General features: G+C 45.9%; 1 protein-coding gene across 3 annotated transcripts in view; it reads right to left on the reverse strand.

The window, feature by feature from the left end:
• Positions 1 to 3,714: 3,714 nt before the first annotated feature.
• The window catches only part of LOC116820930 (E3 ubiquitin-protein ligase RNF185), a 65,060-nt gene continuing 46,644 nt past the window's right edge, over positions 3,715 to 22,130 (reverse strand). For all 3 annotated transcript variants that reach the window (XM_032773705.2, XM_032773706.2, XM_032773707.2), the window contains 12 exons: positions 21,334 to 21,522; positions 20,643 to 20,748; positions 19,146 to 19,342; positions 18,111 to 18,297; positions 14,781 to 14,867; positions 13,830 to 13,961; positions 13,453 to 13,509; positions 13,176 to 13,241; positions 11,994 to 12,168; positions 9,315 to 9,370; positions 6,119 to 6,276; positions 3,715 to 5,813 (listed from right to left, as the gene is read on the reverse strand). In XM_032773705.2, coding sequence (XP_032629596.1) covers positions 5,657 to 5,813; positions 6,119 to 6,276; positions 9,315 to 9,370; positions 11,994 to 12,168; positions 13,176 to 13,241; positions 13,453 to 13,509; positions 13,830 to 13,961; positions 14,781 to 14,867; positions 18,111 to 18,297; positions 19,146 to 19,342; positions 20,643 to 20,748; positions 21,334 to 21,522 — 1,567 coding nt within the window. In that variant the 3' untranslated portion in view covers positions 3,715 to 5,656. The remainder of the gene's footprint in view (positions 5,814 to 6,118; positions 6,277 to 9,314; positions 9,371 to 11,993; positions 12,169 to 13,175; positions 13,242 to 13,452; positions 13,510 to 13,829; positions 13,962 to 14,780; positions 14,868 to 18,110; positions 18,298 to 19,145; positions 19,343 to 20,642; positions 20,749 to 21,333; positions 21,523 to 22,130) is intronic.

Here is a 22,130-nt window from a genome sequence, read left to right on the forward strand (position 1 = left end):
CTGGAGGCCAATAACAGCCCTTTTGGTGTCCACACCTGATGAGCAGCGCTGCATCACCAGCGCTGGAATCGCTACACCCCAATTGCAGACCAGGTGTACAGACCAGCGCTTGCAGCCAGGGAGTTGCCAGCTGCTGGGCTTTCCAAGTGTGTACACAGAGTGAGTTGCCAGCGCTGTAACCCCTTCACCAGCGCTGCAACTCTCCAGTGTAGCCAAGCCCAAAGTCTAGCATTTAGAGTGGAGCAGAGCATTCCTAACAAAGCAGCTGTCCTGTTCACTAGCCCAGAACAAGCTACTGTGACTAAGCAGGCCTGGGCCTGTGAAGAGATGATCTAATTATTCCGTTTTCTGCTCTGATGGAAGTGGATTCTGCTTTACTTTCCTGCTCAGAGGCAGCTCCCTTCCTCTTCCTTTGGAAAGGCTGGCAAAAACACAGTCAGAAGGTTACAGTGGCTGGCATGGATTAAGAGGACGGCAGCTAGAGTTCAGGTGATTTCAAAACTGGCAGTGACAAATGCTTTTTATTTTAAACTGCCACCTGTTCCACCTACCTTTAGGTTAAGGGCACTACTGTAGGGATTTACACATAGGTTCAGATTGTGAGATCCTAATCTTCTACAAAGCCCTTGCCCTCAAGTCAAGTCAGATCTGCAGCTTACCAGTCTGAGGGCCCTGGGATCAGTGGTTTCCCCAGGAATGGAAATTAGGGCGGACGTGTTCGAATTTACGGGTGGGGGGCGGGGTGTCAAGTCCAATAAAGGAGATATGAATAAAGTAAATGTTTTGTCTAGGATTATGCAAATTTAGGCATAAGGAAATGCAAGTTACACCAAAAACACACAACAGATTCTAGATTTTAAAAATTTTTTTTAAAATGTATTTAATTTAAATTGACTTTTGAAAAAAGTAAGCCATATGGGATAAGAGGGCAGTCCTCTCATGGAATCAGTAACTGGTTAAAAGATGGGAAACAAAGGGTAGGAATAAATTATCAGTTTTCAGAATGGAGAGAGATAAATAGTGGTAAATCCCTGAGGGGTCAGTACTGGGACCAGGACTGTTCAACATATTCATCTGGAAAAATGGTAAAGGCAGGTGGCAAAATTTGCAGATGATACAAAACTATTCCAAGATAGTTAAGTTCCCAGCAGACTGCGAAGAGCTACAAAGGGATCTCACAAAACTGGGTGGACTGGGCAACAAAATGGCAATTGAAATTCAATGTTGATAAATGCAAAGTAATGCACCATGGGAAAGCAATCTCAACTATTACATACAAAATGATGGCATCTGAATTAGCTGTTAACACTCAAGAAAGAGATCTTGGAGTCATTGTGGATAGTTCTCTGAAAAATCCACTCTCAATGTGCAGCAGCAGTCAAAAGCAAAACAATGTTGGGAATCATTAAGAAAGCTAGATAGATAAGACAGAAAATATCACATTGTTTGTCTCTATATAAATCCATGGTACACCCACACCTTGAATATGTGTGTGCAGATCTGGTCACCCATCCTAAAAAATATATATTGGAATTGGAAAAGGTACAGAGATGGGCAAGTAAAATGATCAGGGTGGAAATCTGAAACAGGAGGAGAGATTAAAATGACTGGGAATTTTCAGCTTAGAAGAGATGACTAAGGGGATATGATAGAGGTCTACAAAATCTTGACTGGTGTGAAGAAAGTGAAGTAAGGAATGTTATTTAATCCTTCAACATAACACTAAGAACTAGCAGTCACCAATGAAATTAATAGGCAGCAGGTTTAAAAAAAAAAAAAAAAAGGAAGTACTTCTTCACACAATATAAAGTCAGCCCCAGTTGAACTCGTTTGCCAAGGGATGCTGTGAAGACCAAAACTATAACAGGATTATAAAAAAGAACTAGATAAATTCCTGGAGAACAGGTTCCATCTGTGGCTATTAGCCAGGATGGGGAGGAATGCAAATACCATGCTTCTGAGTGTCCCTAGCCTGTTTGCCAGAAGCTGGGAATGGGCAACAGGGGATGGTCACTTGATGATTACTTGTTCTGTTCATTCCCTCTGAAGCGCCCTGGCCTTGACCACTGTTGTAAGACAGAATACTGGGCTATATGGACCATTGGTCTGAACCCAGTATGACCATTCTTATGTAAAAATTAATTATAATAATAAAAATGTTAAGTACAGAAACTCCCAACATAATGACCTCTCAAGAAGCAACAATGTGAGAATGAACAACCTTGGCAATAATGCATTTTTAAAAATCTTGGCCTACTAGGAAACATTTATATAAGTTTCCATTCCTAGTCACAAATCTAGCATTCTAGGACTACCGCAAAGTGACTAAAACATAGTCCAATAAACAAATGTTTATGTAACTTTTCCCTCTCCCCGCAGCCCAGACTCACCAGTGTTGTCCTTGGATCAGTGGAGAGTGAGACTCTCAGAGTTCAGGAGGTGCTTTCACGTGAGTACACCTTCCAGGTGGTGGGACAAGGCGGGCGGCAACCTTGCTTGTTCCTCCAGCTGCTCTTCGCTGTTTGCTCTGGCCACCAGGCTGTTCGTTGTGCCAGCCGTTCACTCCACCGCTCCTGTTGCCAAATTGACCTGCGCAGTCACCTTCTGCTTGCCACTGCCCTGTGACCTCTGCTGAGTTGGTCTCTTGAGGTTCCACCAGCTCTCAGTCATTTCAGCTGAGCTCTTTTCATTGGGGGAATCCTCACTGCTAGTGCAGTCTGGGCTGTCTCTTCCACAGAAAGTGCTGTCCCCCACAACAGGAACTAAGCACTTAGCCCTGATAAAGTCAGTGATTTCAGCTGCAGTGGTCTACTTAACAGAACAAAAAAGACTATCTATGGAGCCTAATCAGCTCTGTCTTTAAACACGTTGGAGAGGGACAGATTCCCCACTCACTCTCTTGATCTGCCTTCAAAATCATCACAGGCTAAGTACAGTTCTACTGCCCGTTACTCATAACAATAAGAACAAACATTTTTATCCCCCGCCCCACCCCCCCACATTCAAGTGGTTTGTAACCCAACCCCAGCCAAAATCTATCACTTGGACAACACAGCTCTGTTTGCTGGATACCTAGATGGATTAGGTGTGAATGTAAATATAATCTGGCCCGGCAGCCTCAGCTCATCACTAGCTGTCAGGGAGAGCTCATTTAGACTTTGCTTACAAATCATCATTTGATATTATTACGTTGACCAACATCATGAATGCACTGACATCAAAAAAAACAACAGGTGTATAAGGAAGCAAGGAAGCTAGTCTATGTTCATACTTTTCAAATCAAGTATACTTTTTCAGATACACATATTTTATCATACACTGTATAAGCTTTTACAGTGTGTATTAATGTTTCAGTTTAAATTCAGATTTCTAAACAGTCACTAAATTGGTATGTAACTAGCTCACAAAATTAAGGGGGGTGTTGGGGAAATTCAGGGGTGTCTAGGGAAATCGCTGCTGGTGATACTCTGAGTGAGGGGTCCCATTGTGTGGCAGCCTCATGTTTTCATAGAATATCAGGGTTGGAAGGGACCTCAGGAGATCATCTAGTCCAACCCTCTGCTCAAAGCAAGATGAATTCCCAGTTTTGTTTTTTAAACCCCAGTTCCCTAAACGGCCCCCTCAAGGATTGAACTCTCAACCCTGAGTTTAGCAGGCCAATCCTCAAACCACTGAGCTATCCCTCCCCCCAAAGCTCCAAATGCAGACAAACAGTTTTATGTCCCTAGGGTATATTTATTGCTTTTAATTTAGTCAACAAACACTGTGCTCTGCAATCACAGAGTTAAGACTGCCCACCCACACATCACCCAGATCACCCTCCCTTGACTTTCCCCATCCTACTAAGTAGTAGGAAGAAAGTCCTGTAACAATTAGAATGCCTGAATCCACCGGACTCAGCTGACAACTCCCCCATTCGCTCACAGTACAGGACTTCTGTTTCTAAAACCACCACCATACAAATTAAACACAACCAACTTAAGACAGACATGAGGGCTGGTCCCATGTAATTTCTATGGCCAGGCTTTCACATATTCCCAGCACCTTAGAGATCCGAGGAACAAACATTAACATATTCCTCACTAGAAGATTATGGGGTTGCAAAGAAGAGCAGAGACTGAATCCAGTTTTACCAAGAGGGCATGGAACTCAAGTGGACTCAGCCAGCCAGCCTTTGACTGGGTAGCAACAGCCACATATTACTAGGGAAGTTGTTTCCTTCCTCTTCCATTTCCCTCTAATGCCCCAGTTCAAAGCTCCAGTGAATATGCTGCCTCCTTCCCTCTCCAGGCTCTGTTCCCTCAATGCATGGCATGACTCTGGAGAAGAATTCTGTTTGGAGAATGAGACTAAGTTCTGTGTCAGGGGCTCCAGAACAGATAACTGAGTGGCAGAGACACTTATGGGACACCCCCCCCCCCGCCTCCACTGCAGGTCTTTCTGGAGAAGGACAGTAATAGCTACTGAATTATGAATCCTCCAGCTAGTACACGCAGAGGACAGAAGACATGAGACTCCAATTCACTAACATCTGTCCTTGCCCTCAAATTCCTTCCGCTCATGAGGGTTATCCATCTCAAACAACACTCACCTAGTCCAAGCCAAATGCCTCAGCATAGTGCTATTCAGCTCACCACCAGGTATATTCTGCCACCATTATGAGACATGTATCTCACTGCACCAGGTCAAATGCCCAGAAAAAGGCACAAGTCTTGGGGGGACAAGTCTCCTATGTATACAGCACATCAGGATCAGAGTGCTGCTGCAGTTCTGGGCATTCAGACTTGTGTCCTTTTGCCTGATATGAGGTCCCAGGCTGGGGGACTGGTTGTGTGGCTTCAGTAGCTGAAGGTGTTGATAAGAGCTGAAAGCATACCTGGGAACCACTCAGTCTCCCCCTTCTTACCCTCTGGACTCGGATCAGAGCCTCATTCACATCAGGAGGGTGAGCAAAGTCCAGTTTTCACTGGTTGTAGTGTTTCTGATCAGGGCCTTGGAGGGTGAACTACACTAACCGAGACAAATTCTACCCACAGACATGATACCACAACCATTCTGTTCAAGCTCCCCTCAATTCCTAGAGCTTCTCCCAACCACTAGGCAGCTCAGGAACTCCCACCCTGGCATACAGAAAAGCAATGGAGTCCCTGACTGAGCCCTTTGCCAGGGGCCTGGTTTTCCCAGTTCAGTGTATTCCAGGCTGTCCAAAGAGAGCACAGTCACTAAAGTCTGGGACAAGTGATTCCAGAAAAGCAGTTCCTAACAAAGGAGACTTCCTATAGTGATTCCCTTCCTGGCAGATAGGCCAGGACTATTTCACAGCTTACAGTCACATGTCAAGTTCTAAGGCACCACAGTGATACAAGGCCAGACAGGCCCCAAAGAATTGTGTTTTCCCCTTTGTGTTGAGCAGCTCTCCTTGATGCAGCAGGCAGGAAATAACCCTTTCCACTTGCAGAAGGTGCCATAAATCCACAGTGAAACCAGGAGATGAAACTAAACCGCCATGTCTGTTTGATGGGGGAGGGAGAGGTGATACACCAAGTATGAAGTTGGTGCCCTCTGAATGCCCTGCAGGGTGGCCGAAGTACATCTCCCCTCCATGTCACTCGTATGGGATCCAATGAAAAGTAGCACGGATCACGGGATGGGCCATCTAGGTTGTGTTTTCAGGTAGCTTGTCACGGCTCAGCCCATACTGAATGCTCACATTGTGGTCCAGCTCCTCCAGCTCGGAAGGGAGGGGGATGCCGAGTTCTCCCAGGTAGAGAGAAAGGGCTTCAAAGGAATCCTCCAGCTTTGAAAACGGGGGCCTAGAAAGAAGTGATAAGACAGGTAAGAGAGACGGGTCAACAGGACAGCAGCGGACTAGCTCCTGGGACAGTGATGGGGAAAGGAAGACAGCAGCAAAAAACTCCTCCATGAAGTGATGACACAGCAACCAAAGTGCCCTGGATATTAGCACACACCTGCCATCCCACTCTGACCCACTTTGCAGAGCAACACCTTCCCAGTGGGGGCAGGAGGAGAGGGCATCTTCCAGCCGGAGAGAAGCAAAGATACAAACTGAAGAGAACCAGAGATTAGACCCAGGGCTCACCCATTTCACACCCCTTACCTGCTCTCTGGTTCCAGCCTGCAGCAAATGGCAGCCAGAGGGAAGAAGGCTGGAGGGCAATCAGCAGGAACAAACTTCTCCCAGAACAGCTTTACATTGAGGCCAAAATCCAGTGTGCGAGGGAGGCAGTCAGGGTCAGCATACACCTGCCCAATGATCTAGAGGAGAAAGAAGTGCTCAGGTACAGCGACTGTAGCAGCAGGGACAGCAGCTAAGGGCTAGCCGGTGGGGGCTGCTGTCTCTAGAGCTAGGCTGGCTCCCTGGAAACATTACAATTCATGTCTGATTACAGGGCAAGGGGAGCAGAGCTAGAATTGTACCAGTCCCCAGCTACAGAAGGGCTTGTTGCATGAAGGAGGATCAAGGCGACACCATTTAATACAGGCAAACCTCACAGGCAGTACAGGGGCTGACCCGAGAAGTCTCTCCCTGCTATGGCAGAGGAATACCAAGCCCAAATTCAATCTCCCCGTCCCTAGGGTATTGCTGGAAGGAGTACGATACAACCTTAGCTTTAGTGCAGATTGTGCAGTGTCTTAGCCACTATCAATCCATGCACTGAAGGAGGAAGCAATTCCTCTGCTCCCAGGGTATTAACATCTTACAGCATGCACACAGCCCTCTGTGATGTCATTATGCTATCAAACCCCTCCTCCCCCAACACAGCTCACATGCCAGGGAGCTGGGGGAAGGCAAGTGGGGATGTGCAGTGAGCTCTGAAGTACATTGCAGGAGCAACAGGAGGGTGACAAAGTAGGGAGGGAAAGAAATGGTGCATCAAACTCATTATTACAGAGACCAATCAAAAAATCTCAGAAGGAAAACCCAAGCAGAGGAAAGAAATGAGGAAGAAGACTGTAGAATACACAGGACACTATTAGGTTCTCTGCCTCTGTCTAAGGGCTTCTAACACTGAACACATTTTCCACTGAACTCTACCAGTCACCTTGGATACAGAAGGACGCCAGTCAAAGCCTAGGAATGTAATTGCCTGACTGGCTCAGACCTGTGGTCAATATGGTCTAGAATCCCATCCCTGACAGTGGCCAACAACAAACGGTTCAGAGGAATGTGCAACAAACCCCAGAACAGGCAGATGTGTGATAATCTGCCCCCACCCCCCAAAGTCTCAGCCTAATCCCTAACACCTACATTGATTTAAGACCTGAAATATGAGGTTTTATTTCTCTTCCAATACTGTGTTACAATACTTTATGCTAACTGGATGTTCTTGTTACCCATATACAGTCCTGCTTTGAATATTGCAAAGTTGTTGACCACAACCACATCATGTGGCAAGTAGTTCCAAAGTCTGTGCATTGTGTAGAAAATTATTTTTATCATTAAGTTTTCTAACTTTCAACTTCATTGAAAGTGTGTGTTACTTATGAGATGGGAGGAAGAGAACCTCTCTATCACAGATATTCTATCATGTTTCCTCTTATGTGTCTCCTTTCTAAAGTAAGCAAACCAAATTTTTTCAGTCCCACTTTAAGAATATCTAGGCCCGTACTCATTCTTGCTACTGTTCTCTGCACCCCACCTGCCATTTTGCACTAACCTTCAAGATGGTTACCAGCTGCATTCCCTCTAAGCTGCACAGTGGCAGGGCCACCCAGGAGTGATTGATTAGCACTTGATAAGGAGAGCCAGGCACAGCAGTTTGTGTTCAGGTGCCCCTCCCCGCTCTGCTCTGCAGCCACATTGCTCCTGCCCTCTCTCTTGGAGCCCCTGGCCAACTGCTCCTGGGATCCTCCTGCTTGCTGTGCAGAGCGGGTGGGAGAGAGGGGGGCACAGAGGAGCACTGATGTCAGGGTGTCCCCCTCCCTCCACCCCATGTATCCCATCTCTGCAGAGCAGGGGAGGGGGGACAGGTCTCAGGAACAGGAGAGCTCAGCTGCTTTGGTCTGAGCCTTTGGTGAGTGCCTTAAAGAGACAGAGCACAGTGTCTCAGACTTCCCCAGCAGCCAGCACACATGCATTCTGTCTCTGACACACACTTCAACACATACTTGTTATTTCTTGGTACTTCCTGCAATGCACATATATGTTCTCTGTAATTTTATTCTTTCAAAGTGCTGTTATTTTGACTGGTCTATGCATTTCATAGTTTTATTTCTCTCTCGGGCTTAAATTTAATTGAGTAGTGAGTTCTAAAATACCTAACCTGTCCTGGCTGGAGTAATTATCCCAATGGCAACTTTTAACAAATAAATATATATCATATCTAGGTTTTTTGTTTCTACTGGTGGCGCACACCACCTCGATATTGGTGCACAAAATTAATTCTGCACTTGGATAGAAAAAATTAAAGGGAACATTGGTTACCAGTACAGTGTTCTAGATGAGCGGTACCATTTATGCATATGACATTTTTTCCATATTCTCCACCCAAGCATTAAGAGGAAAACTCCAATTTGGGGCTCCTTGCCACCCGACTGCTCTCACTTCTATACACAGTGAGTACTTTAAAAGGTTGTGCTTTCCTTTGGGAACAATCTGTACATAATGCACATCTGGCTGTGTTGCAAGGGAAGGCGGTGGGGAGAAGTTTTAGGCACACAGGATATTAGTTCTTGGATCTGTATCAGACATTCATACCATGGAGAAAAGAGATGGCCTATTTCCTACACACAGCAGGAGTGGGGCAGAGAAGTCGCTGTGCAGCCAGACCAGGCGTATTCCTTCCAGAAGGAGGATCTGCAAACTGAACCCCACTTTTCATCTTCAGACAAATTTACCACCTCTCTAGTGTCAAATCTCACCTTACAAAGGCCCTGAATTACCATGGTTAATTACAGGCTGGAGACCCAGGGTTCAGGAAGAGAGAAGGAATCTCAGCTCTAAGCTTCCATGTTCCTGGAAGATGCCACCTAAATCCTAAGATTTTTGCACTAGAGCCAGATTTTCTCCTTCCCAGCACCAGTTCTAAGTTTAAGGAGGGAACTGCACCAACAAAGCAATAAGTGCCCTCTTCCCTCCCACCCCCACACTAAGGGGAGTGAGATGGGCATGCAAGGTGCAACTCCCCAGACTTGTCCTAGCCACAGTACATTTGAGTCAGGAACCCCAGGCTCAGCTGCACAGAGCTGCCTTTTGTTGTGTATGGAGAGGAAGAGGTAGGACAGGACCCCGGTGATGTTTGGAAGCACTCTTGCTCAGACCCACTAGACACCCAAGTGTGGCCTGGACTTACCTCACAGAGAACAATCCCAAACGAGAAGATGTCCACAGTCTCATCATAACTCTGCCCTGCAGGAAATACAAGACAGGCAACTTTGTGAGCTAGAGATGTTCCTAGTGCAGTCAGGCCGAATAGCATCCCATTGTGCAGCAGCCTATATGCTAGCACCAAGAAGGATTCACTAGTCAGGGCCAGGCAGCCTAGCAGGCCAGCGAGTGCTCTGAAGTGGAGTCAAGCACAGCCGTGCTCAGACAAGTAAAACATGACTTTTCTCAGCAGCATCCTGGTAAGGGTGGGGGAAGAGGTGTCCCTGCCTGCAGAGATGCACTCATGACCATTTTACAATGCTAGATTTGTTTCCCAGGCAGAGCTGGGGTTAGTCACTCATGTAGGGGAGCAAGAGGGTTTCTAGCATGGCAAAGCAGCAATTAGCATGCACATCTAGAGCAGCTGCATCTAGTTTCAGAGCCTGGTGGCTGCTCCCCCCCATCGCTATTTTGCAAGGAAATGAATCGAATAAAAACCAATTATGTCTTATGTTCAATGCCCACCTTAGCTGTTCTTTAGCATGCAGGTACAGGCTGGAGTAGCCAACAGCCCTCCCGCATTCCACATTTCTGAAGGGATTGCTCTGTGAGGGGAGAACACTCTGGTTTTCACACCATCAGCCTTTGTTGAGCATTTCTGATCAACTGTTGTGGTGCTGGCTTAAAGTAGCAGTGAATAAATTCACTTGGTGGCTCCAAACTTACTGGATGCAGCCTGGAAAGGTCAGGTGTATTCCCCACTGCACTAATGGAAGTATGTTACTGCAAGAGTGAGGTACAAACAGGATTCCAGGCAGCAGAATAAAGCTGTAAAGTTTCCATGGCAACTTTTCTTGACAGACCACCACAAGGAAGTTTGTGCACCATATTCCTGCCAGAGCCTGGGAAATGGGGACAGTATCTTAGCTGGATAATGACCTAGAGTAAACACCATCCAACAACAGTTTGGTGGCTTCAGTTATCACAGGAGCCTCCACTGTAACTGGCATGATCCACAGATTGCAGAGAAGGGAACGGGACATGGAGCTGAAGGACTGCTTAGAAGGTTAGTTCAGATAGAACAAGAAGCACTGTGGAGAGGCAGGGGTGGAAACTGCAACCGCTGTAGTCAGTCTGTGGGTAGCCAAAAAACGTCTATCAAAATCAGCTCTCTTTCACTGCCATTACGCACACAAACAATTCATTTCCATAAGGCCTATAATACAGCTCAGTTTCAAGGGAGGAGAAAGGGTTCTATTGCAGAGTCCTAAATGGCCCCGGGGGTCAAGTGACTGCTGATGTCAAATCCAGACAGCCTTTGCCATTCACACTGACAGTCCTTCCAATGCACTTCCATGGTATGCTAAGCCAACACTGGCTGCCCAGGAAGCTGGATGCCCAATTTCTGCTGCAGTGACTGCAGAGGTAATAAATTAAGTGCTAACGATCTCAGAAAGCAGAGGGCTGAGACAGGGAAAGCAGGCCCCTGCGCGAGACAGGATCCACAGGGTTGGTCTCACCAGGCAAAGACAGAGGCCTCCCTCCACAGCCAGGAATGGAATTGTGGCAGGGCCAAGCGAGTGTTGGATCTGGGAAGAGCCCCAGTATCCCAGAGCAGACTATCTTGGGGGCACAGCTGGCAGTTTTCTTGGCAAGTGCCAGGCATGCTATACATTAGTGTTCCTGCATCACTACTCTAATGCCTTGGAAAGCAGGATAACCCTTTGCCAGGCTCTGAAGGGCCCAACAGCACAGAGCTCAAAGGAAGAAGAGGGCAGCATCGAAAGTGGTAGCAGAGAGCAGCAGGATAGGGAGGGTAGAGGCCATAAAACCAGAGTCTTCCTTTTCCCAAGAGATTCCTAAGAACAGCCTGATGTTGAAGTCAGCCAGGCAATACTTGATAGTGCAACCATGACCCTGTTTGTTCTTTCTGGAGGATTTAGGGGCAGTTCTACTGGTTCATATGTTTGCCTTGCAGCCATGCCCTGGTCACATGGAAGCCCAATTCACGAGAAACAGCTGAGTTTGCATTCTCCCCTCACTCGGGTCCCACACAGGCAGCAGATCCCATCGGGGACATGCGTTTGCCCTTAACCCAGTGCCAGAGAAGATCTGCCCCTCAAGATATATAGCCACTGCCCTCCCGACTCCGAGTGTGTGTGGGGGGGAACCAAGCAACAGCTGGATTCCCCTCTAATGTTGGGCAGACTAAACATTACAAGTTTGCCCACAGTTCTATTTTACATTTCTATGAAGCACAGCCCATTCACTGCATCCCTAAGGATGTTAGAGACACAAGACTGAAGTTAATTTCAAAGCAATCGCATTGTTTCAAGCCTCTTGTTTGTTGCCTCCAGCATCTGGATGATAGCAGGTATAGGCCCATTACCCCTCCCAAAGAAGCTTGACAAATCTCAGGAATGGGCTCCCCATTTCTTGCTGTTTATGTTACTGGCCGCAGGGAAATTTAGCAGGGCCGACGTGCAAGGGAAAGCACATCCACCAGATTTGTTGACAAGAAAGAAGCTTGTGTATTAGAAGGTTTAGAGTCCTAGGCAGCTAATAGATTTGATTGCTGCCAACAGCTGGAGTTTCCAATAATCCTGTCATTCCTACACCAGTGCCCTGAGGTAGCTCCACACCTGCCACAGTATGAGCATCTTACCATTTAACATCTCCGGCGCCATCCAGTATGGGTTCCCGACCACAGTATAGCGCTTCTTCCTGTCGCTCTTGCGTAGAGTTCGCTTCTTGACAGATGGCTTTTCCAGGGTGGGTTTCTTTCTTTCTTCCACAATCAGCCGAGACAGTCCAAAATCAGCAACCACCACAGTGTTATCCTAGCCAAGGGATTTAATCACAAACAACTGATTCCCTCTCAGCTCCTCCCAGAGGTGACTCATTAGCACAGAGCGGCTATATTTCTTGTCACTTATAAACTGCACATTAAATGTAACAATAGCAGCAGCTGTGCAGGCAGGTAATAAGGAACCTCCTGCAGCTAGCTAGTAGAATGCAGCGAACATGGGAGTCCAGCAGTCTTGAGTAGGGGGAAACAAGGTCAGATAGGGTAAAGAGAGAAGACAGCCCATGAGTCCTCATGCAGGCATCTGACGAAGTGGATATTCACCCACGAAAGCTCATGCTCCAATACATCTGTTAGTCTATAAGGTGCCACAGGACTCTACTGCTCATGCAGGGAAGGAGTTAACTCCATTAACTTTCTTACAGTTGCTATAATGCATTTGGCTCTCTATCCAGCTTATCTGATTCTACCAGAAGTCTTTCCTAGCAAACACTCTGCTCAGATTTGACCTTGGGGTTGCGGCCCAGTGGTAGATCCGATATTCAGACTAAGGGGAGATTGAGAGTCAAGGCTGAGGGAATGAAGCCCACAGCTGAGATCTCATAGCATATTAAAAGAGAGAGAGCGCCCCCAGGATTCTTGAGGAGTTAGTGAGACAAAATGAATGATCAGAGAAGAAACAAAAGGGACGGTAGGTGCAATTTATGGACAAAGGTTAGGAGAGCCAAGTATACAGCTCAACTCAGCAACAGCTAGTGGGGAAGAAGCTACAACAGAGTATAAAGGGTTTAGAAATAGGAGAGGACTCAAGGGTGTGACCAGGATTAAAGGAGTGAAAGTAAAAGATTAGGCGTGGAACTTTCATTTATGGGGACATTGAAATGAAAACTGAGATACATGCTAGAAGGCTTACAACATGGGATCGCCTCCACGCTGCCAAGGACAGTAACCAGAAGGTCTAGTGTGTCCATGGAAGCTAACAGTACATGAGAAAAGCAGAGGGAGGAGAAAAGACAAAGGAAGGACCATATACCAGCTCACCAGTTTGATCAGACAATTATGTGAATTCAGGTCTCTGTGGATGATACACATGGAGTGCAAATAGGCCTGAAACAGAAGGACAGAAAGCAGCATTAGAGCAAGTCTCGTGAATTCATCCTTTGGAGTTAACCCCCTCAAAACATTGGTAAAAACATTCAGTATTTCCCTAACTACCATGCAGCTTCTGCAGGCCATTATATAACATACTATTACATCAACCCTCCATGCTTCAACCCAGAATCCTGCAGGAGCAGTCTCAACAGAACACTCAACTCACCATTCCTGAAGCAACTCCTTTGGCAAAGCTGACCTTCTGCTGCCAAGGAAAAGGGTCCTGCAAAACAATGACAACTCCTGAGTGATCAGGTCTCATCGCACTAGCTGACCACCTCCTGCTAGAACTGGAGAAAGAGGATATAGTCCAGGAGAGCAAGATGGTCTATCTACAGGCCAGCTACAGCATGTGCAAAAGTAGGGGAAGCTTCCCTTCACCTGGAGGAATCAGCTTCAAAGGAGAGATGACATTCCAGCTCATTGAGCTCCTTGTGGACACTCAGCAGCAGAAAGACAGTGTTGTGTAGCCAGGGCACCTGTTTCACACTGGCCAGAGAGCCATCAGGATGCCCATACATGCTTCAGGGGGCATTTACTCACCGCATTACGGAGGAAGTCCTTTAGAGTCCCCCCTTCAATGTACTCCGTGAGAAGGTTAAGCTTCTTGTCCTTGTACAGTACACCAATGAACTTCAGCACATTGGGGTGATCCAAACTGCGCATCACTTTCACCTGTGGAGACAGAAACATTCCCACCACCTCCATGAAAGATTGGTATAGGCCTTCCTGAGATTCTCAGTAGCTTTACTTACTGGTCCCCGCACTGGGAGAGAAGGGGCATAAACCGTCCATAGAGCCCCACTGTACCTCTCAGAGGTATCAGACGAAAAGCCATTCAAAACCCAAATTTAAGACAATTCAATGATCATGGTTGCCTCTTTTCTTTCCATTATTACTTGATTCTTGAAAGACAGTGATCAGGCTGGAGAGCCTCTAGGCTGGTTATGGTTTAGCTGACAAGACATCCACACTGCAGCTAGTGTGCTGTATGATACATTTAGGGCCAGAAGAGAAGCATTCAAGTATTTAGGAAGCTACTTTTCAGAGAAGCCTGGCTTTGGGGAACGAGGAAGGCAGCCATTCAATAGGTTGATTTAAAAATTCCCTTCTCTGCTGTAACTAAATGGAACATCTTCCAGCTCTTAGTCTCTGAGTCAGCTGTTTCCTATTAATGTTTTATACTGGAAAGCTTGCTGTACAGGATGCATCCTACGTTTTACACTTATATTCACTAAGCACAGTTCAACCAAATAGCCTCTTAGGCTCAGAGTGCCTCTTAGACTTTCTATTCATTAATTTTCAATAAGTCATCTTCATTTTCTGAATAAGTCAGTCATGTTTAATTGTGACATGTTTCCAACCAGGTCCCTTCTTCCCCCAACATGCTGCTTCCCTGCTAAGATCGCTGGTATGCATTACTACCAGGGGCAGAGAGGAGCTCGAATCCTCACACAACTGGCTCCCTGGCCTTACTTGAGATCTCGCTCCTACCTCTGTCAAGAAAGTCTTCTGTGTCTCCTCATCACAGCGGATCAGCTCCTTCATCACCATCACCTTCCCTGTTGCTTTGTGCGTTACCTGTTGGACACAGACACCGTCACAGCTGGAAGGAAAGCACTATGAAACCTATAGATGCTTTAGAGCAGGGTTTCCCAAACTGTGCGTCACACCTTCCTCCACCCGACCAGGGAGAGGAGAGGAAATTCAGACAGACCAGGTCCAGGGAGTTGTAGGAAATTGCCACAAAATAAAAAGTTTCCCATAAGATTCTATAAGTTGAAAGTGATAAAATAGACACACAAAAGGCCCATTGCGGTGTGGCCCTTTGAGTCCACAATATTATTGTATCCCAAGAACCCCCGTTAGTGGTTCAATTTTAACCAGTGCAGAAACTGAGTGTGTGCTGCAGGCTGCTAGAGCCTCTGCTAACAGTATTAACCTTGCACCTGTGTGTGCCTGGAATTACCTTAAACCATACAAGCACAATTAAACTTGAAAAGCAGGTCCCCATGCACACAGACCTTAACCAACCACTTTAGCCTCTATTAGTGAAATTACTGAGGATGGTTCCCTTTTCACGGGTCAAGAAGAACAACTAAACAATTCTCACCAAGTCAATAGATATCCCTGCTCTCATGTAACTTCCAGCAAGTGCTAGGTTTCTGATGGGCTTATTGAAAACTCGTTCTTTTGAAATGCTGTGTGGAGATGCACAACTGGAGACTGTTTAGTTGCGACAGCAAGCAGTCAAGGTTCCACATTCGGTGTGAAAAGTGTACTGCAATCTCCAAGGATGACACCAAGGTGACGACAACATGTGAGACAGTACCTAAAGCCTCATGGTTTCACTGTGTCACACACACCACCATGCTCTTAAATGCCTGAAAACTGTGCAAGGTCCTTCATGAAAGCTGTTGAAGTCTTATCCAATGATTCTTGGCTTTTTTTGCATTGCTCTGTGAGGATCTGGGTGCCTTTTAACCAGCACAGTGAAATCACATTGAAATCAGCCTGACTCTGGATTTAGAGCATGACTGCAGGTTTTCTGGAAGAACTCCTCCTCTTGCCCACTCCTTCAGTCATTCAGCTTGGGTGGCAGAGTCTACCTCACTTAAATTTCGGGGCACCTAAACAAGCTGATCTCCTTCTCTCAGAAGAGAAGAAGATAAATGTTCAGTTCACAGAGAACAGGGTAGAAGCTTACAACAGAATGTTTGGAAACTGCTCAATCTCAGAGAGGAAACTGGAAGACCTTTCCTGTTTCATACTTTGTGGGAACTGACGAACCCAACAGAAACCCTCAGACCCTCAACTCAGCATTAGAGAACATGAGTTCCATCTGCAGGACTATTCTGCTGGTGACCCACGAGAAAAGCAGTGGATCAACCAACTCTCACCATGCAAGAAACTGACTCAGTAGTGCTGACTTGGCTATTAAAAGACAAGCCTCTTTTGGAAGACCCTGAAACTTACATTGGCCAGGAGCTCAGATTTGGGGGGTTTGTGAAGGACTAATTCTGCTGTAGTTGCAGAAGCCATGGAAGTTCTCATAGATAGAGGATGAAATGCAGAGTCCAGCTTTGCTTCAATTACAATTACAAAGAAAGCATAACAACTGACTGCTGATCAAAAGTAATAATCTCCCCAGCTGAAAAGCACATAGCACATCAGTAAAACAGACTCAGACTCACAATTACAGGGTCCTTTTTGCACCTCTGTTTTGTGAAGCTTACTAAATAATTTCTGGTATGTTGTGGTTACAAAATGTCACTTGCTCATGTTAAGCGTTCAAGATCTTGGGGGACAAGAATTGTAAAGAACATTAGTCTGGAAAGGGACCACAAGCTTGGAGAATCTGAGAAACCGCTCTACTGGAAAGACTGGATTCAGCCTTGACACCAGCGCACACCCAAGGTGAGCAGTAGAATTCAGCGCTACTCTGATCTAGGTGGAGTGTGAAAACCTGGACACTCTGGTGTGGATAATAGGGCCAGGCAGCAATACAGCATCCCTTCTCTAGCTCCTGTCCAAACGTTAGTTGAGTGCTGAGGAGCACTATGCCATCACCTTCCACAAAGAGATGTAAGTGACTAAAGCACAGTGACAAAGGCAAAGGAAGTGAAGGGAAGTAATGAAGACAAATAAATGGACTCTTTAGGCTGGTATAGCAAACAAACTTAAGAACAGTGCTGTTATGGAACTCACTGAGGAGATTTTATCTCCCAGTGCATGCACCAACACAAGAGGAAATGCCTCTTTGCTGTTAACCCCACCGGGATGCAGATAGCAAGACATGCTGCAGAGGAAAAGGTTCTGCTTACCTGGACATGCTATTTGTCTATGAGCAGAGAAGAGAAATGCGCCAATTAGTATAGTACCACAAAGATTGAACACCTAGCACTATGAATCCCAGAGCACACTGTCATATTTCCAAGGAAGCACAGGAGGATGATTGATACAACAGTGGTTAAGGAGAAACTGATTCCCACAGCATAGTGGGATGGAGCTCAGGGTACTGAAGAGCTCATACTGGTCCTTGGAAATCAGGTAGTGTTCAGGAAACTGACTCAAGGATCAGCTATAGTAATACCAGACATCTGAGCAGACTGCAGAAACTCCAACTATGGGGGTCAGGAGGAAATCCGTTGATGCAGAATCCCACGGAGGGAGCACCTGAAGGGTCCACGCTCCATGGCTAAGATCAGACAGTTAATACAGGGAATAGCAGAGTTACTATTGCAGGAGCTTTTTGTTCTCAAAGGGAACTGATGTGGTCAATACTGCTGCACAGATGTGGTCAATACTCAGGGGAGTCGAGTTTGACTGTTAAACAGTTTACCACAGTAACTGTCACTGGATCCCTTACAAGTCCCAGTCTGTCTAGCACAGACTCTTGCACTGAGGGAACTTCACAATACTGAATTGTGAGATTGAGTGGGCACCTTCACGAAGACAGTTCATGTAACAGTGAGTCCTCCTCCTGTCGTCTTGACAGAGTTGTGACCCATTCACTCTGCAGCACTCGCTATATACAAACACCTCAGCACACTAGGTGCTTGTTAGACAGGCTGCAAATTAAACAGGACAGAAACTCTCCAACAGAATGTAAGCCATCTCTCCAGGATACCAGCTACACTCAAGCTAAGAGAGAACTGTGAATATGGTGAAACAGCCAATCAAGCTCCCAGGCCCAGCAAGGTACTGGGAGGGAAATAAGTCACTTGATATTTTGTTGTGATGTCTGAAAGTTTCTGTAGAAGGTATGTCCTGTAACTTGGGAATTTGGCAGTAAGTTCATGGGTCAATGTTTTGCCCGCTCACCTTGATAGCCTGTCCAAAGAATCCTTTCCCAAGTACTTCACCATGTGTCAGATCACAGGGCCGGAAGATCTGCTGGGAATAGCTGGAGGAAGAGCGCAAAGATTCAGAGCGACTGATATCACGGCTGAGTATGAGAGGTTCCTTTGGGGAGCTGGGTCCAGGAGATTTGGAAATACTGTTACTTCGCCTGGAGAGTGAAAGCAACTGGAAGATTAGGTCAGCTGCAAGGAAGGTCTATTACCCTAAATGAGTGCATGCTAGTAACCATCCAGCTCACTAGCTTCCCACAATTCTGCAGATGTGGAAGATGCTGCAGCATGCACCCAATGCTGCAGAGTCACTTTCAGTGTTCAATTCCTGGGTGAACCAACAACAATGTCAATGCTGGCCAGCCTCCACAGCTGCGCATCTCTATCCACTTGAATTCTGACTTCCACCTAACAAGGAACAACTCCTGATCATTCTGAGCAAGGGATTCAGGTGTCGTGGAAGTGATACGGGATAATCTGCAATTTTTGTAATATGAAGGAAGTTGGTGGGGCAGAGGACCCCAGTATGGGGAGGGCAGGTTTTCTAACACGGAAGACCCAAGCCTCACTTAGCAGGGGCCAGTCCCTAAGGGGTAAGCTCTCACCACAGCCATCTAAGCCTGGCAGAAATCTGACTTTTCAATTTATTTCAAGTGGTTAGCAGATTTAGCAACCACAATTCAGCTTTTATCAGTCTACACACTATTAAACAAGCTAGCTCGAAGGGGAGGCCATAGAGAATGACTGAAGGAATCTGCAACGTCGTCTCCTGGGCAATGCTTCATTCCAAGCTTGGCTTGGCCATGACTCAGTCATCTGCAATTGCAAGACTGTGCATTGTACAGCCCAGGCTCTAGGGCATGCTAAAACACACACAGCTGGATGAGAGGTGACAGGCCGTGGTGGTATTCTCATAGTCTAGAAAAAAAACAGTCATTTCTCAGACGATTTGCAGCTGCTGCTCTAGAAGCACTAGCCGCAGTGCAGTTTTCCTATGGTTTGGTACCTGAGGGAGCGCCTGTTCAGCGTTCCTTCCAGATTCCTCTTTATATCCAAAGGGGAAATGGAGCGCGAGGTGGTGGTGGTGTTTACATGGGTGGGGAGCCTGGAGTCCAGACGCAGTCTGTCCAGTCGCTGAGAGACAGGGTCATGTTCTATGAGCAGCTGAAGCGTCTGACTTGTCCTGCGAATCAGGTCCTCCACCTGAACACAAATCCAAGGGCAGACTAAGAGCCTTTGAAGGGGACCATGGTAAAAACATGAAGACACCTGAATGTCCCTTCAGGCTAGAATCTACAGTCCCTCAATCAGGTCACTGTGGCTGTGGTTTAGTTACACACGATATAACTGTCCACCACACCACTCACAATCTAGCAACATGTAGATCTTCATTCTAGCTAGAGCCTCTTCTGCTCTGATCAGCAACAAGAGACCCAGCTGACTATTATTCTGGAGTGAGGCCATGTTCTCCTTGGACTTGCTTTCTTCAGTGTATGTAGATCGGGGTAGGCAACCTATGGCATGGGTGCCGAAGACAGCACACAAGCTGATTTTCAGTGGCACTTAAGACTGCCTGGGTCCTGGCCCCAGGGGGCTCTGCATTTTAATTTAATTTTAAATGAAGCTTCTTAAACATTTTAAAAGCCTTATTTACTTTACATACAACAGTAGTTTAAGTTATATATTATAGACTTATAGAAAGAGACTTTCTAAAAACATTAACATGTATTACCGGCACGCGAAACTTTAAATTAGAGTGAATAAATCAAGATTTGGCACACCACTTCTGAAAGGTTGCTGAACCCTGATGTAAATTACGCCTAACACTGATCAACACACTTTTATAAGCAAAATGTAAAGCTACCCAGGTGTCTAAACCCAGATCTAATTATTCTGCTTTAGAAGAGAAGGCTCAAGGTATTAGCTAACACCAACAGCAGACAAAAAGTGTTTGTCTAGCGACCGAAAGGGTAGCCTAACATTGTGCACCAAGTTACCTTGAATGTGATTAGCTGTATAAAGCATTTAATATAGCAAATGTAGACAAATCTGTCACTTGCTACACCATACACAGCTTCTAGATACCATGCCTGGCAGCTGTCCTCTCTCAAAACAGGTCTGCCAGATGATATATGTACTCTGCCTTCAACTCAGTCATTTGGTCCAACTCCTTCCCTTTGAGATAACTTGAACTCCTGGCCTCTAACCACCTACCAATTGTTGGTGCACACCGCCCCTATTCTAAACTGCTTCCTAATTTACCCTCTCCAATGGAACTTAGATGCTGACTCCAAAGTAAGAGGCAGCAAAAGCTTATTCTTGCATTCACAGCCAGTGGATTGTACTGTAGTACAAATCAATGACAGCATTACAGCCCCACGCAATAGGCACCATTATGGGGGAAGATGGTAATAAAGTCCCAAGGTAGAAGGGGGACGGGGAGAAGGGGAAAATCACTCTGGAGTATAGACTTCAGGATTACTTAAGATAAAACTATACCTACTTCCTCCACTTGTAATGTGCGAATAGGGACTCCATTGATTTCCAGGATCCGGTCTCCAGAGTGGATGGCATTTTGGACATCTGGGCTAATGTGTCTTCTGTTGACTCTAAATGAAAGGAAAGTCATGCTGGAGAATCCGTCTAAACACAGATTGCCAGAAGTTCAATGGATCTCTACTTCCCAGCAAGTGTTCTTCCCTTTTAGGATCCAGAAATCAGTGAATTGTTCTCAGTCTGCTAATGTGAGAACACTAAGCTGTGATGGCAAGCATTCTCTGAGGTGCCCAGACCTCCGCAAGCTTGGCAAATAAAGGATCTTCTCATATACCCATAGGAAAAGGAAGCAAAAAGTAGCCAAGCCATAGGGAAAGATAACTAGTTTATTTGTTACGGCTATAACCCCATAATTGATTTCTGGGCAGTGGAGAATCCCTGCCCTGAATCACAGTTTAAGTTAGCCATAACAATGTAGGAGAACAAAAAGCTGCCCAGACAAGAAACACTCATGGTTTCATTTGCATCTCATTCCTACGACACGTGGTCACTGAATGAGAAATTCCATTTCAGCAACTGGAGAGATGCTCAGAAATGAAAGTTAGTCAGAAGCTCCCACTTTCCTTTGCCCAGATACCTCTGCACAATTACTGAATTGTGAATAGCTAATGCAGCTGTTATGGCCTCTTCATACTCACTCTTTCACCTGGACACTCGTGGCATAGCTGGAACAGCCACCTTCGACAGCCACAGAGATCCCTCTCTTGCCATCAGTGGCTGCAGGCATAGAGATGAGTGTCAGCGTGTATGGTAGCTGTTCACGCAGAGATTCAGTGGAGAGAGTTTCTATCATTGGCGTCAGCACAATCTGGTTATGGCATTTTCCACTACAGAAAGAACAAAGGAGAGTCACTGGCCATTTCCCATCCCTTCTTGCCAACCTATGTAGCCGGATCCTGTTACCCTAAAAGATTGGAACAATGCTATTATCATCAACTATCAAGGCTTCAAGCAGTGCTCCCTGACCCCTAGAAATGTTCTTGATCATTCGATTCTGGTGTTTACAGATTCAGATTCCATGGCCAGAAGTGACCACTGTGCTCATCTAGTCTGATCCCCTGTAAAACCAAGATGACAGAACTTCCCCAAAATAAATTCCTAGAACATACAGGATGTTTTTCTAAACTTTATCTCCATTTAAAAATAGTCAGGAATGAAGAATCCACCACTCTTGTTGGTAAATTGTTCCAATGGTTAATTACTCTCACTATTTACACCTTATTTCCAGTCTGAATTTGTCTAGTTTCAGCTTTCAGCCATTGGATCACATTGTACCTTTCGCTGTCAGACTGAACAGTCCATTATTCAATGTGATCCTCATGCAGATACTTATAATCAAAGTTACTCCTTAACCTCTTCTCTATTAAAAAAAGAGATTTAGATCCTTCAGTCCATCACGATAAAGCAGGCCTGGACAACTCATAAAGCAGCAAGG

This window comes from Chelonoidis abingdonii, chromosome 22 (assembly GCF_003597395.2).
Source record: "Chelonoidis abingdonii isolate Lonesome George chromosome 22, CheloAbing_2.0, whole genome shotgun sequence".
Lineage (NCBI taxonomy): Eukaryota > Metazoa > Chordata > Testudines > Testudinidae > Chelonoidis > Chelonoidis abingdonii.